The sequence below is a fragment of the Henckelia pumila genome, unplaced genomic scaffold (genome assembly GCF_033568475.1).
Source record: "Henckelia pumila isolate YLH828 unplaced genomic scaffold, ASM3356847v2 CTG_466, whole genome shotgun sequence".
In the NCBI taxonomy this organism is placed as follows: Eukaryota; Viridiplantae; Streptophyta; class Magnoliopsida; order Lamiales; family Gesneriaceae; genus Henckelia; species Henckelia pumila.
Window position 1 is genome coordinate 3,110,820 of NW_027331833.1, and position 17,354 is coordinate 3,128,173.

The 17,354-nt window shown below is 32.4% G+C and overlaps 1 protein-coding gene across 1 annotated transcript; it reads left to right on the plus strand.

The window, feature by feature from the left end:
* Positions 1-6,254: 6,254 nt before the first annotated feature.
* Positions 6,255-7,452, plus strand: LOC140872667 (cytosolic sulfotransferase 12-like). The gene has a single exon (XM_073275555.1). It carries the CDS (start codon positions 6,296-6,298, stop codon positions 7,292-7,294), a length of 999 nt encoding a protein of 332 aa, XP_073131656.1. The 5' UTR covers positions 6,255-6,295; the 3' UTR covers positions 7,295-7,452.
* Positions 7,453-17,354: the final 9,902 nt, after the last annotated feature.

Genomic DNA, 17,354 nt, shown 5'->3' on the forward strand with positions numbered 1-17,354 from the left:
TTATTGTGAGAATTATTTTTTGTTCATTGTGAATGGGCCACCCAGTGTCTTCATCGCTTAGGGTTTATCGAGGGATTAAGCGATATCAGTAGTTGGGGATATTGATTTGGGCAGAAGTCGTGTTTTTCACCTTCATTTTTGAATGATATTTTTTAATATTTTATTATTTATTAATTGGTTTAATAATGTTAAAGATAGGTTACGTGTGATGATTTTTTTTTAAAATTGAAACTTTCCCAATTTTTTTGCCACATCATCGGCTTAGTCAGCAAATTCCGGTTAAAATTAAACATTCCGGTGAAGTAGGACCAAAATAATCAAAATTTAAAAGTTAGAAGACTAATATAAAAATTTGATAAGTTATAGGACTAAAATAGAAAACAAGTAAAATTACAGGACGCAAATGGATTTTTTCCCTTTCGGAAGTCAATAAAGCTATGTAGAATTTGATGGGCCACCGACCCACCAGATTCTTCGACGGGCATCGTACGGTCCATACAAAAGAAATCCGCCCACTTATGTTTGCTAATGGCAAATTTATTTCATTTATATAAGCATATATATACTATGATGCTATCATATAATGATATTTGAGTTTGTGGAATAGGTGAACGTTGCAGCAGAGGCGTAGCCAGAAAATATTTATCTAGTGGACAAATTTTCATTTACAATAGACGTAAAAAAGAACGTAATTTCATAGAACTGACAAATTTATTTTAAACAAATTCACCTTGAAACAATATTTATTAAAATTACAATTATATCATCATCATATAATTTTATTGATGAATTTCTTTATTTTCCTAAAACAACCTAATTTCTTTTTAAATTTTTAAATCCTATATTTAATAAAATTCAACCCCTATATTTATTTATAAATTATTTGATTATATTTTAAAATTAATCATATCTTTATTTATACTTTAAAATTTTTATATTAAGAAAAAAAACATTAATTTGATTAAAATAACAAGATTTATCGTGTAAGATAATTATTCAAATTGTCACATCCCACACCCGAGGAGATCGACACCGACATTGTTCCCAAACATTCATTCGAAAACAAAAAGCCTCAGAAGTATAAATTTCAGAATTTAACACCAATCTATTTATTCATAACACTGAATTGATATTGTCATTAAAATATTAGAAATACATTGTCTTTACAAACTGAACTAATAACAAAGTCTAACGCAACAGCTTAACAATACAAAACTAAACAATGAACAACAGAATTCACAGGTCTTTTTTACCAGCCCCAAAACTGATTTTGTTCATCTTCTTCCATTTCCTCTTCGTTTTTATCTGAGATGGTGTTTGATTGGTGAGTGATATGATCGTCACTCAGTAAATGGGAGAATCCTAGCTTTAAAATCTTTTTTAACAGAAATATCATATACTTACATATCAGAGCATAAATTCATGTATTCATCAGAAACAAACAGGTATCGTTTTATGCACAAATCCGCGTATGATTTTCGTGGCTAATGTATATCAGTCCCCTATATTTTAATCCTCGAAGGGGCAAGGCAGAAATCAGGAATCAGGAATTAGTCATGTTTAGAATATATACTTCTACCACTAGTTCATATGTTTCAGTGTATCAGAAATACATGTTTCGAAATTCATACTTTGAGTACAAAACATACATGCTGGAAGTGGAACATTTATAAAAAATACTATTTGTTTTAAAGCAGAAAGCCAACTTATCGTGAATTCATCAGAAATAAACAAGAATTATTTTCGTGGCTAACTGATATCAGTCCCCTATATTTTAATCTTCTAAGGGGCGAGGCGATGCAAGGAATCAAGAATCGGCAATGTTTAGAATATATACTACTCCTACCACTAGTTCATAAGTTTCAGTGCCTCAGAAATACATGTTTCGAAATTCATACTTCGAGTACAAAATATATACGTTGGAACAATTTTAAAACATACTATTTGAGAACCCAAAATTTCACTCAGTTTGGATCAGTTCAGTAGACTACCCAAATTCAATCGAGTCCAAATTCAGTTGAGGAAAAATTCAGCAGATCAAATTCAGTTGAGGACAATTCAGGAGACCAAATTCAGTTGTGGTCAATTCACCAGACCAAAATCAGTTGATTCAGAAGACATTAAGTACAACTGATGATTCAAAGTTGTAACTGATGCATTAACTTGAAATAATGACAAATAATGGAATTAAATGTGATTTGCCTATAAATAGCACTCAGATTTATGATACAATGTTACACGAAATTCTGAGAAAAAGTACATAAAATTCGAGTGAATGAAGAGCAGTTGAGCAGTTCAGTTGAGCAAGCCGTTCAATTGAGCAAGTGAAGAACATTTTTCAAGGACAACCGAAATCTGTTTAACAATATTCGGTAAGTAGGCTTTATTTTTTAAAAAATCTGATATGATGTTTTACACGATTCCAACATGTGTATTATAGTTCAAAGTATGAATTTCGAACTATGTTTCTGATGCATGGAAACTTGTGAACTAGTAGTACGAATATATATTCTTAACATCTCTGAATTCTGATTTCTGATTTCTGGCATCACCCTTGGATAAATATATAAGAGATGGATATCAGTTAGCCAACAAACTCATAAATAAATTTAGTGCATAATACGATAGCTGATGAATATATATATATATGAATTTATGTTCTGATATATGTATATGAGATTTCTTTTAAAATGGTTTAAATTCTGGGTTGATTCCTCCATTTACTGAGTGACGATCATATCACTCACCCACCAAACACCATCTCAGATAAGAATGAGTGAGAACCGAAAGAAGATGAACAAAACCAGTTTTGGGGTTGTGAAAAAGAATCAAGAACTCTGCTGTCTAGTTTTGTTTCATGTTTTCGCTGCGGCAGACCTTGCTTTTCAGTTTAGTTTGTTATCGTTTTAAACATTGTAAATACACTGTAAGTTCAGTTTTATGAATGACTATGCATTTCATTTTATGAATAAACAGACTAGGGTATGTTTATGAATTTTGTACTTCTGAGACTTGTTGTTTTCAAAGGAGTAATTTGGGAACAACGTAGACGTCGATCAACCCCGGTCTCGGGACGTGACATACTACTTGTTTTAAATTAAAAAGACCCCTTACCTTAAATTTGCTAAAATATATTTTGGTGGTCACTAGTGTTCAACTGACTGCTCGAATTGATCTTCTTTCACTCGAAATCTGTTTCTTTTCACTCGAATTTCTAATGTTTATGCTCAGAATTTGTGTAATATTACCACAGAAATTCGAGTTCTATTTATAGGGAGAATTAAATCTGACTGTTAAATTATAATTTATTGTCATTATTCGTCATGATTTCGAATTAATGTGTCAGTTACCACTTTGAAGCAGTTGGTCTATTGAAATTTAGTCTGACTGATCTTGTTAGTCTAGCCAAACTGAACTGGTACTCTAATATAACTCATCTAGCTTTCCTTAGTCCAAATCGATCAGTTCCTTCTGTTCAACAAATCAGTTTTATTCCGTCTACCCCAAATGATTCGGGTTCTCACACAAACTAATTAATAAGAGCTAATATACTGATATAAACAAGAGTTTGAACTAATCATGTTATTGTGAGAAAATTATTTATACAATAATTGATGGGCTTTTGTGATTTTTTCAGCTTCGTCCTTGAGACATACCATTATGTCAATTTGATCAAGCTGCTATTTCCACTTAATGGATGTTTTTTTGGTTTTGTTTTGTTTTGTTTATTCTTTTTGGGTGTCAATAAATACCATGAAAGGAACCACGTACACAGCCACTAGGCTTAAGAATGAAATAGGTAGGTGTAGTACTTATTGTCTTCAATCAAAAGGGGGAAATCAAGAGCAACTTGATCATCAAATTGGTACATATTGATTCAGACATGGGCCAGAGAGAACATGCTACTGTCCAATCAACTTTATAATTTCTTATAATTATTTTTTTTCTTAATCTATTTTTATTTTTATTTTTTTAATAACTTAACAAGATATATTCGTTAAGACAATGTCATGTCGATGCAAGCACGAGTGCACGACCAGACAATGAGTTCATGTAGCAGTTATTTCTTATATGTTATCATCACTTTTTGAAATAGTTCATTCATGTTTTTATAGCAATGTGTTGTATATTATTAAAAACTCATTCAATACAGTATTTATCCATGTAATAAGATGAGGTATTTTACAAATTTTTTACAATAATGAGTTATAAATCTCTGTAAGACGATTTCACCGATGTTATAAAAATTTTTCAAGTGACGTCGGGCGATATTAATGTTTATAAAAACGATTGAAAACTACCAATCCAAACAGATTTAATGGTGCATTAAATGGCACCAGCTACGCCCAATAATCGTCATGTCGGTGGTAATACAGATTAGGACACGAGCAATGAAATGCGCATGCTATCACGAGGATAATACCTACGTGAATAGTCCATAATTATTTTACACGTGGGTCGATCGATATCGCTTTAGTCGACTCGACTCCATATACAACAATAATTTTAGATCATTAGATGCAAGATTTCGATGCTAGTTCTTTTATTTTGATGATGTGGGAACATGCATCCGTTGCTATTTGATGTGTACTTAGTAAACCTTTTTGCTAACACAACAGTATATATATCACAATGATATATGATGAATCATTTGGTTACTTGTATAAACCAAATCAATATTTTCGGACAAAAAATGAGTTATTTGCACCAAACACCCCTGTGAAATATTGAAAATGCACACTTCTCCACTGTGAAATTTTAATAGACATCTTCAACTCTAACATTTTAAAAAATTAGCACACTCGCCCCATCAGATGAGTGATTGTTGCGCACGCGCCCCTCATGCGACTGAGCAAATATTTTGATATTTTTTTTGCACCAAATATCCTGTGAAATATTAAAAATTCATTTTTAACCCCTGTGAAAATGATTTTTAAATCTATTCAACCCATAATACACAATTTTTAATAAAATCCAATTATAAATATTTAGCAAACATTTTTTGTTTCATTAATTTTTATTTTTTATTTTAAATGTATTATCATTAATTAATTATTTTTTAAAAAATATTATTACTTTATAATGTTATCATTATTTTATTAAACTCACTTCGTATTTCCAACTTTTTCATTAAACATACATTCATAAACAAGTATTTAAATAATTTCAAGTACCAAAATATTGAACTAAACCGATAAGTTCAAATATATTGCTTTTTAATTTATGACTATATATTATTGAACCAAAATTAAAATTTTTCTAGAATATGCATTGCACAATTTGTAATAAATAATAAAAAAATAACATGCTTATATAATTCTAATTTGAAAAAGTAATACTTATCATTTGGTTCAATATTTTGATATTTTTAGATATTTAAATCCTTATTTATAAATCATGTTTAATGGAAAAGTTGAAAACACGAAGTAATTTGATAAAAATAATGATAACGAGATAAAGTAATAAGTTTTTTAAAAAATAAATTAATTATAAATTATAAATTTAAAATAAAAATAAAAAAATAAAAAATGTTTGAAAAATATTTTATAATTAGATCTTAATAAATATTGTGTATTATTATTTAATGCAAATTCTGCAATGCATTTTAAAAAATTTAGATTTTGGTTCAAAAATCTATAATCCTAAATTGAAAAGTAATTTGAATGAAATTATCATTTTTGATATAATATTTTGGTACTTTTTAAATCTCTCAAAAAAAAATAATACTTTTTGGAAAATAATTATATAATCATAATAAATTAAAAATTAAAAATAATATTAATAAACGAAAAGTGTTTGCAAAATATTTTATAATTAGATTTTAATAAAAATTGTGTATTATGGGTTGAATAGATTTAAAAATTATTTTCACGGGGGTCAAATATGCTTTTTTAATATTTCACAGGGATATTTGGTGCAAAAAAAATATCAAAATCTTTGTCCAGTCGCATGAGAGGCGCGTGCGCAACAATCACTCATCTGATGGGGCGAGTGTGCTAATTTTTTAAAAGGTTAGGGTTGAAGATGCCTATTAAAATTTCATAGGGGAGAAGTGTGCATTTTCAATATTTCACAGGGATTTTTGGTGCAAATAACTCGACAAAAAATGAAAGGTGGTGAAGGATAACATATAAAAATATTTTAATTTTCTTTTTCACCTGATCAAGAGCTATGCATGTTATTATTGCCAAATTCTTTTCTATATATGTATGCCAATATATATGCATGATCAGGGGCAAAACCTAATTCTTGAAAGTGCTTCACGGGGGAAAAAAAAAAACACACTAACCAAAAAATGTCAAATGGAACCACATCACCCCTTCCAAAATATTTAGTACAAGAAGACGAAATATTCAAGGAATTCAAATCCTTAATCTCGAATCTACCTAAAGAAAAAGGGATGGTTGCCACACATCTCCATCAATACCAAGGTTTCTGGTACCCTCCTAGATTACTTCAAGCTACAATCTTATGTCAAAACCATTTTCAAGCTCGAGATTCCGATGTTTTTCTTGTTTCCACTCCTAAATCGGGCACTACATGGTTGAAAGCAGTCATATATAGCCTAATAAATCGAAAGAAATATCCCCCGAATTCCGAAAATCACCCTTTGGTCAGCACTAATCCTCATGATCTTGTCCCGTTCATAGAAGTCAAACTCTATGCCGATAATCAAATACCGGACATCGAATCGTTGCCTTGTCCACGCCTGTTTTCGACCCATATACCTTATTTTTCTCTACCGGAATCGGTACGCGACATCCACTCGTGCAAGATAGTGTACTTGTGCAGGAACCCGAAAGATGTTTTCGTGTCGCTTTGGCATTTTACCAACAGATTGAGATCGAAAGAAATGGGAACTAATTCTCTTGAGCATGTATTTTCCCAGTTTTGCAATGGAGTTAGCATTTTGGGGCCCTTCTGGGATCATGTGCTGCACCATTGGAATCAAAGCAAGGAGAATCCAGGCAAGATCTTTTTCTTGAAGTTCGAGGATTTGAAAAGGGACCCACTGTGTCATCTGCGTCGCTTGGCAGAGTTTCTTGGATGCCCATTTTCTGCAGAGGAAGATGGATTTTGGATGGCTGAAGAGATTTTAAAAATATGCAGTTTTAAGAATTTGAGCGGTCTTGAAATTAACCAAAACGGGAAACTATCATCCGGTGAGGAAAATAAAGCGTTCTTTCGTCGGGGCGAGGTCGGGGATTGGAAGAATTATTTGACGGATGAAATGGCCGAGAAGCTTGATGAAATTAGTGAAACCAAGTTCGGTGGATCAGATTTAGTCTTCTAAAATTGTCTCTACAAAATTTCTAGATCCGGATCCTCTAGGAGAGAGAGCATTCAAATAGCTTCTTTAATTCATATCATATGATTAAAACATAATGATATCGTTTGATATCATGGATGGGATGTACGATAGATCAATAAAAATATGATGAGATATGGATAAACAAGACATAGTTATGAATAATATGTTGTTTTGCATGTTTTTGATTTTGTAGGATTATTGTGTTTATTATCTTAATTACCATTGTCAATTTCACACAATTTCACTTATATGACATTCATCCTCAACTAATATCATGGGTTGAGAGGTATTTGTCATCAAACCTATATCTAATCTCATACCGGACCATGAGATATCATTGGATTAACAAAAAAATGAGAGAAACATGAGATGAGTAAAAATTTGTGTCTCATCTCACTTTCATCTCATGTGTCAAACGGTGCCAATATGTGTAATTAATTAGACACATGGAATATTGTAAATCAAGGTTTTTTCCATGAACAACACCAATGATGTTTCTCTCTCCATAGCAGATGATCTTTTTCCAAAATTTATGCTGCAATTTTAGTTCTATATATATATATGTTTTATTATTTGTAATTTTGTATGACATAAAATAAGTGTTCGATTCGTTATATGTGCATTATAGTATTTCACGTAGAAAGTCCAATTTCTTTCGATAATTGTTTTCTTTCACGTACAAAATCAAGTGGAGATATTTATTTGTTTTGCTTTTTCTAAAAGTTTCTTTTCTGTCAAAAATTAAAAATGATGACCAAATTAAGAATTGGAAGTTAGTAGACATGTTTAATAGTGGTCGATTAACATATGGACCCCGAAACACAGAATATACAAATTACAAGAACCCAATGGTGCCATATATATATCTAATATATATTATGGTTAATAAGATGCTATAATAATGTATTATCCTGAAAATTCGGTTATCATTATTGACTCAAATACGTGGGCACCATATTCGACCTCACATGAAATATTTGAGATTATAATTGTGACAATTAATTGGACCTAATTAGAACACAGGATGTTTGACTCGAACTTGTTGGTGGATAAGGAGCTTGAAGGGTCATAGCCAATTCAATGGCCGTTATCAACCATGCATGCATGCATGACTAGACGTTGTTACAATTTAATTTGATGGAGAATTCTTCAATTTCTTGGTTAATGAGATCATATCTAGTATCCAAATCATGTGATTCATATATGTATAATTAATGTTATGAAGTTAATGTGGCAAACCATTAAACCATTAAATTTAACGTGACTCGTATATTTAAGATAAGTTGAACTCAATCCAATTTCTGTTAGTTTGTTTAGTCATTATTAAATGTCGGTCAACATGACTTTTACAAATATATATATATATAGGGGCGGAGGACTATATGCTTGGGGGCCGGTCCCCCCCAAACCCCAAAATCTTTTTTTTTAGTGTTAATAATATGCTAGTTTAATGTTGGTCCCTTCGTGAGTTTTGAATTGAATTTATTGGTATTGGGTTGTGAAATAATGTATGTAAACTTTAGCCCAATAAATAAAAACAATAGGACTTAAACTTTGGAAACAAGTTTACAAATTTGAGAATGCATATTTATTAGCATATTTGTTGTCTTCTTTCCTTCTCCCGATTTGTTTCTTCACGTCTCACTTATGCTACAACTTTGAAATAAAAGGTACGACTTCTTTTATATTTCTTTATGTGTAAATTGCTCAAAAATCCCCAATGCAAACATGTTTTGCTCTGCACTCCCTAGCCATTTTTTTGTACCACATTTTTTGTTAATTTGTACCACATCTTGTATGGTTTTGTACCACATCTTGTATTGTTTTATACCATATTTTATGACTAGGGACCCCAAAGCAAAACATGTTTGCATTTTGGGATTTTTGAGCAAATTGCCCTTTTTTTATTCTCTTGAGTTTTAATCTACTTTTAAATTTGTGAAATATATATTTTTTTAAAAAAAATCTGTATCACTCTTAATATTTTATTAACAGATTTTTAAGTTTTATTTGTTTTTATTTCTATTATGTATTTGACCAAATTTTTAATTTTCTGAACATATAAATTGTTTTTCGATTTTTTTACAGTGGTCGATTTCTTGGTTGGGCAAATTCAATATTTGCATTATTTTTTTTTAAATATATTATCGATTAAACATATGTATTGCTTTCTTGTTTTTTATTTTTAATATGAGTAATTAATTCTTTGCATTATTTATTGCTTTTATTATATTATTGATTATATCAAAGATTTATATATTATTATTTGAACTTGAGCCAATTTTTTTGTGGATGAAAAAATCACAAATATTGGAAACTATGACTGATTTATGCCAATGGATGGTGAAAACTAGAAAGTCGAAAATTTATTCGCTTGTGTTTAGAGTCGTAACACTTATTCTCGCGCTTTCAGTTTCTACGGCTACCACATAGCGATATTTTTCTGCAATGAATATAGTAAAGACTACACTTCGTAATAATATGGATGATGAATTTCTTAATGATTTGTTTGCTAGTGTATATTGAGAAGCAAATTGCTAAACAATTTAGTATAGATTCAATTATAAATGATTTTTGTGATATGCAAGAGAGACGTTCTAAATTCTAATAGATTTGGGAGTAACGATATATTTTGGAATCTTTGAGAATTGATGTGATGCATTATATGATGCAAATATTGTTTAAATTTTATTGTTATATATAATAAATAGTTGATCATTTTTAAGTTTATTTATGCTCCCTCAATGTCTAGTCCTCGCTCCGCCCCTATATATATATATATATATATATATATATATATAGCCTTGGTTAAAATTTTTTAAATTATATTAGTAATTAAATATTTTTCACAATATTAATATCAACCATCGTTGAAGTGTAATATCAATAACAATTTACATAATCACCTTAAAATATGGAAGACGATAAGTCATGAAAACGACTGAATAGAAGAGTCATGGAAATAAGAGAAATGAAGGTAGAAGAAATATCCGTGTAAATTGGATAAAAATCCATCTTTTGTCATTATTATTGTTATTATTTAAAATAAACATCAACAATAGATGGCCACCGCACAGAGACCCAAAAATCCCAAAGAGTACTGCTGAAAAATGTCGAGTGAAACCTCTTCACCGCCTCAAAATACATATATGTTGCACGATAAGGTTCATTGTTATGACCAATTTGGTTACAGAAGCATTTTGCTTTAAAAATTATTTTTAAAGTTTGTTTTTAAAAGCACTTTTTAAAGTAAAATCTGTAATAGTTTTGTGTTTGAATAAATAGATTTCAAACACTTTTTTTAGTTGAATTATAAAAAAAACATTTGAAAAGCTATAAAAATGAGCTTTTAAAAAAACACTTATTTTGGCTTAAATAAATGCTTTTAAAAGCACTGTAGATCTATCCAAACACATATAAAACAATAGATTAAAGTATTTTTTTATAATAAAAAAACACTTTTTTTTCTTCCAGCTTCTTAATCCAAATGCACTTTTGTCGTCTAAAATTGATTCTACAAATTTTCTGCAGCTAGCTAGCATTTAATTAGTTCTATATCATGTGTTGAAAGTCCAATTATATACATTATATAGTAGGTCGTGTCTTGCAAGAATTCGAACAACGATTGTGTTATCTATGTTTGATTATGCTGTTATGTAGTGTTATGCCCATCTAGTACTAAATAGAATAATGCTAGAGGTACAACCAAAATATCGTACAACGATATTTACAACAATTATGCCGTGATATTTTGTTATTATCTCGTGAGATTTTGATATGATATCGTGATATTTTGCATTCAATGTATCATGAGATTTGATAAATTTAAATTTTGTATTGAATTTTTTGTGGTGTAAAAATTATTGTACAAATTTGGTTGTACATGTAGCATTGCTCTACTAAATATTATGTAATGATTTATTTATTTTTTTTGAAAAAACATAATATTAATAACATCAAACTTGAGACTCAAGTACAGACAACCAAACTGGAATATTACCATTGTAAGACTCGAGATTATTTAATTTTGATTCGAGTATATTTAATTTGGGAATATTTAGAGTTTCGATTTAAATTCTAATATTCTTAAATTATTTAGGATTGAAATTGAATAAAAATAAGGATCGATGACTGAATTGCAATTATTGAAGAATTGAGGGCTAAAATACAATTTTGCTGAAGTTATCTGATTTTAAATGTAATACTCAGCATGTCAACGTGTAGTTCCATTGTGAATTCAGAAATAAGAACAGAGGAGCCGAGATCCTTTCTTTTTTTTTTTATTTCATAAATTTCAAATCGCCGTATCTTTTGATCCGGTTATCCGATTTCGATTTCGTAAAATGTTCTGAAATCCTTGCAACAAAGGCTTCGATTTGACGTAAGTATTTATGTATTTCATCATGTTTTGAGAATCAAGATATGGCAGAGATCAGTACGTTTGCATATAATTATGTTCTTGAGTTGTTGTATCGTTTATTTTCAAACCGAATCGACGAACGACTATCGATTGTGTTCTTATGATTTCCAGCTTATGATTCGAGTTATATATCTGCTGATATATGGGATTATGATGATACTTTGCTGGTTTTTATAAGTTATATGCTGATATGAGTTGGGAAATGGTTTCGATATTTCGTCAGTTACCGATTTTCAATCGCTACGCTGCCGGTTTAGGTTTTGAGACTGTTTTGATAGCCGATGATTGAGCTGAGATTTTAAGTGATATGTTATTGATGTTGCAGCAATGTTATTTTCAGTTTCAGAGTTTATTCGGAGACTATTAACTCAAGAACCTCAACTTCAAGTTGAAGGAAGAAGTGACGAAGGTTTGATGTGGTTTTGATTGACGATTCTTGATGATTTTGGATTGATTCTGAAATGGTAGACTTGAACGAAGTTTGATATGTGTCTTTTGATATTGTGTTTCAGATTTGAAGCATTCTGAACTGAGAAATACGAAGGTATAAGATGATATTGCGAGTTAGGGATTTGAAACTCGGGAATGACGTTTCTTGAGTTGTCCCGCAAAAATCACATACTTGATTATCTTTTGATTTGTTTTTGATGTTGTCGATCCATCTCAGGTAGTGGATCTTTGAGTTTGAGTCGATATGATATGTTATTGAATTGATTCTATGCCAAGGTCTGAGGCGGCCTTATTTTCGAGTTAAGAATGACTACGATAGATGGATATCCATGTCAAGAACGTTTACGAATCTTGATGGCACACGACGTTATATGAATCAATTCTTAATCGATATATGCGTTATTTACTCTATTGTTGAGTCGTTTATAAATAGAGTTGATATGATTTCTTTAACGCTTTATATATGTCGATTATACTGGGAATGATTTCTCACCGGAGTTTATCCGGCTGTTGCTTTGTTTTGTATGTGTGCATGGCAACAGAGGGGACAGGAGCTAGTCAACGACATCATTGATAGCTTGGGAACAAGATCTAGCAAGTGAGGACTCGGGTTTTAGAGGATATATGATAGTTGAACTAGCATCAAACTTGTGAAAGAATCATGTCGTGAATTACACATTGTGTAGTCTATGGTTTATTGCCTTTGATATTATTAGTTTGATGTAATAAAGGCATGGATTTATGCTTCATGTTTAGTACTATCATTATATTCATGTTCCTTAATATATTCAACCATGTTATGTATTGTTTTGAGGTGATTTAGATTGAACGCTCAAGTTTTGACAACACAAAACTTTTCTGCAGATTTTCTGGGCAGAGTGGCCGCTCGATCGGTAGGATTTCACCGATCGAGCGAGGCCTGTTTTTCTTGAACAGAAACTTCAATTTTCTTGCTCGCTCGATCGGTAAGATTTGACCGATCGAGCGAGGCCATGATTTGCTCAGACCCGAGGGATGAGAACCCTTGCCCGCTCGATCGGTAGAATTTTACCGATCGAGCGAGGTGCAAGATTTTTAAAAAAAAAAATTTATTTGGTTTGAGTATTCTTTAAAATACATGATTAATTGTTTACTAATCGTTAATTGCCCTAAGACGAGATTAGCAACCCGAGGTCCCTACAACCATACAACCATTCTAAGCAAAATAAAGAACTAAAAGCTTTTTGGGCCAATGAATGTGTCACCTTATTTGCCGTACGTCTCATGTGAGTCAAGGAAATGAATCTGCACGATTTAATACCGTCACGAATCTCCAAGATCAAGTTACCATTCAACCTCATATTCTCATCATTTTGATTCACTTCTTGTACTGCTTGTAATGAGTCCGAGAATATGCAAACTCGCGAGAAATTATATATGTTGGACACAGAATTCCATTACAACACAGATACCCGCCAACTCTGCTAATTTAACCGATTTAGCATAAGGAATAATGTTGGATTTTGCACCTAAAACCACCCCATAACAATCTTGCACCACTACCCCAACACTACACATCTTACTACCACCATCATAAGCAGTATCTACATCCATTCTCACTTGGTCAAACGAAGGTGGTTTCCAAATCCTATCAGATTGGGTGACCTGTTTTGTTAACACAGTACTCCCCCAACCACAACATTCCTATAAGCTTCCAGCAATGATATGGCCCAATCAATATTTATCTCCCTTTTCTAGACATTGGCCTCTTGATTATATTTGCACACCTCTACCAAAATCGTCCATACCATCATCGCAAAGAGCTCCACGTCTTCTTTTTGCATCAAATTCATTATTGTCCACCCACAAACCACAAAAGGCTCCTTCTGTACTTGTTTCAAAACTTTCTAAAAAACAGTTTTTCCATAGTTTTCGAATCCCATCACAAAACAACAGACAATGAGTAGTAGTAGCATGATATAATCTGCACAAAGAACAAATTCCATTAGTAGGCACATGTCTCCCCATCAGATTTATGTTTGTTGGAATAATATCTCTTGAAGCTCTCCATAAAAAAACTCGCACTATGGGAGGTATACGGAGAACCCAAATAAATTTCCACCATCCTTCAAAAGAGTGTGTTGATTGAAAAGAAAGAGGAGCCCAACTATTCATTTCCATAAAATACCCTGTTTTGACAGAATACAATCCTTTCTCACTACCTTTCCAAAATCTGATATCCACTCCTCCCCTACGATTAAATGGCATTTCAAGAATAGCATTAGCCTCATGCACAGAGAATAATTGTTTCACCAACCCCTTATTCCAATTACCCTCCAAAGTTATCAAATTTGAAACCTTCATGTTAATATCCGCCATTGGATTTAAACAACATTTATGCATTGGTAAATCTGGAATCCTCATATCTGAATATACTGAAATGGATTTCCCATCCCCTACTTTTCAACAAAGGCCCTTTTGATGTAGATCACGACACCAAAGTAATGATCTCCATACATAAGAAGGGTTTGAACCAAGTTTAGCTTCCATTACATCCGTATTTTTGAAATAACGAGCTTTAGTACCCTTAACATCAAAGAGTTGGGCCACCTAATGATGCACCACAACTGTTTTACCAATAGCTCTTTATTAAAAGCTACCAAATCTCGAAATCTCATACCTCCCTGCCATTTCGATTTACAAAGATCTACCCATCTCAACCAATGCATTCCTTTTTTTCCCCTCTTTATCATTCCACCAAAATTTTTCACAATCTTTTTTCAATGTCCTACACAAAGAAATAGAAATTTTAAAACATGACATTGCATAATATGGTATAGCTTGAAAAATTGATTTTATAAGAATTTCCTTTCCTCCCATTGATATCAATTTAGAATTCCACCCTTTTACTTTATTGCGGACTCATTCATGTAAATAAGAAAACTGAAGCCGTTTCTTGCGCAGAAAAATTGTCGGCAAACCCAAATATATATCATGCCCCTCCACCATCTCCATTGAAATAATACTCTTGATGTCTTCAATGTTCTGTACTGTAGTATTAGGACTGAAAGTAATCGACGATTTTTTGAAATTCACCATTTGCCCCAAAGCTTTCTCATTAAGATGTAAACAATTATGCACTTGCAGACAATTCTCCCTTGCCGCCTTAAAGAAGACAAAACTAACATCCGCAAAAAACAAATGTGATATGATAGGGCTGCTATTCGCCACTTTCACCCCCTTCAATAATCCTCTTTCTACCGATTTAACAAATAAAGAACACAAATCTTGTGCACATAGAGTAAAAAAATATAGTGAAAGCGGATCCCATTGACGGTGTAAGGCCCTGAAATTAATTATTTTGGGATTAGTGGAATTTATTATTATTAGAATTAAATTGAATTGAAGGGAATTAATTGAGCCGGGATTAAATCGATTGAGTTTGGAGTTTCAGGGACCGAATTGCAATAGTAGAGTGTTGGACTTAGTCAAAGCATGGGGTTATTATTATTGTTGTTGCATCTCTCTCTCTCTCCTCTCACTTTCCTCCTCCCCCCCATCTCGCCTAGAAACCGAGAGAAGCCATGGAAGGTTCTCAAGCTTTTGCTCCGTCCGACTCGCACGATCCGACCGTCAGATTTCAGATTCGAGTTGAGATTCACGATCACCGCAACGAGGGCTTCATTCTGACGTAAGTTTTGTTACGATCCACTAACTTTGAATTTTTTTGGGTTGTTAGAATTTGATAATCTTCGAGTATGTTGTGCTTGAGCTAGCATAGGCCGTGTATTCGAAGTCGGTTCGGAAAAAGAACGAAGTTTGGATTTTTATGATTTTTGGAAGTTAATTTCGAAAAATGGGTCTTATGATTTTGGTTGGATTTGTTGAGTTTTGATGGATTGGAAGATGATATGAGTTGTTTGGAATGGTTTCACGATGTTGATGATTTTTGGTTTGACCGTTTATAGTCGTTATGCCGTCGAAATCGAGTTTTGGATTATCGGTATTATTATTCGGTTTGATTTCCGGGTTTGTTTGAGTTAGAAGATTTATATCGAATCCGTATTTCACATTTTCAGATTTGAGTTGAAAGATTCGGGTTTGGATCGAACTTGGAAGTTGAATCGATTCGAGAATTGAAGAACGGTATAGTATTTGAACTTCTTGTATGGCTTGTTTTGATTCGATTCGATTTTGATTGAGTTCTTTGTTATTTTCAAATTTGAATCCCCGACGAACTTGAAAAGGTAAAAAGACGACGATTGAATGAATGGGACGATTAACTCGAATTTGAATTAATTCGAGTACCCAAAAGAAATCACATACTTGTATGCTATTTGAATTATTTGTTTTTTTTAACTTGAATGAGTTTATTTTCACTTGCATACATCTTGAGCCGAAGATTCGATTCGTTTTGAACTTAGACGATTTAGGGAGCTATATTGAAGTGGCTTTGGATTTCGAGTTTTTCCAATTTCCAAAATACTTCTTATAGTTGCTCTGAAGTCTAGGGGTTTGAGTTGAGCGACATCCACCCCGAATGGGTGTGTCGGTAAGTTGTTCGCAAAAACTCGACCCCGGGATCCCAACCGAGTACCGAATGATATTCGATTATCCGATTAGATAGTCCCGAGTTTTGAAGTCATGCATTGCATTTTAATGCATTTCGAGTTGAGTGCTGATATGCCTTTTTGAATTGATTGACTCGTTGTTTACTCGTTGTTTTATATAAAATGAATTGATATATTATTTGGAATTGCTTGATTTGTCTCTTTTACTGGGAATTATATTCCCACCGGATTATCCGGCTGTCGTTTTGTTTGTATGTGTACTTGACGGCAGGTGGGGCAGGATCGAGTCAAGAGCTGCATGATTAGATCGAGTGGGAAATGATAGAGTGAGGACTTGGTTTTAGAAGTCATACCTTGTATTCGAACTCCCGTGTATTCCATTTTGAATTGTAGAATTTAGAATCGACGCTTGTTCTACATTTTTATGTATTTGAATACCTCGTTGTTGGAAAATATTAGTTGGATCATGTTAGAGTCCTTATGGGTATGACATTACACTTTTAGAGTCATTTTTGGTGCAAAAACATCAGGCCATGCGCGCCCGCGCAGCCCGAAAGGCGCGCACGCGCGTCTTGCACTGTCTCGAAGGCCCGGACAGGGCGTCATGTGCGCCCGCGCCTCG

What these genes read in the sequence shown, in the direction of transcription:
- LOC140872667 (XM_073275555.1), top strand. Translation starts at nt 6,296, where the DNA reads ATGTCAAATGGAACCACATCACCCCTTCCAAAATATTTAGTACAAGAA.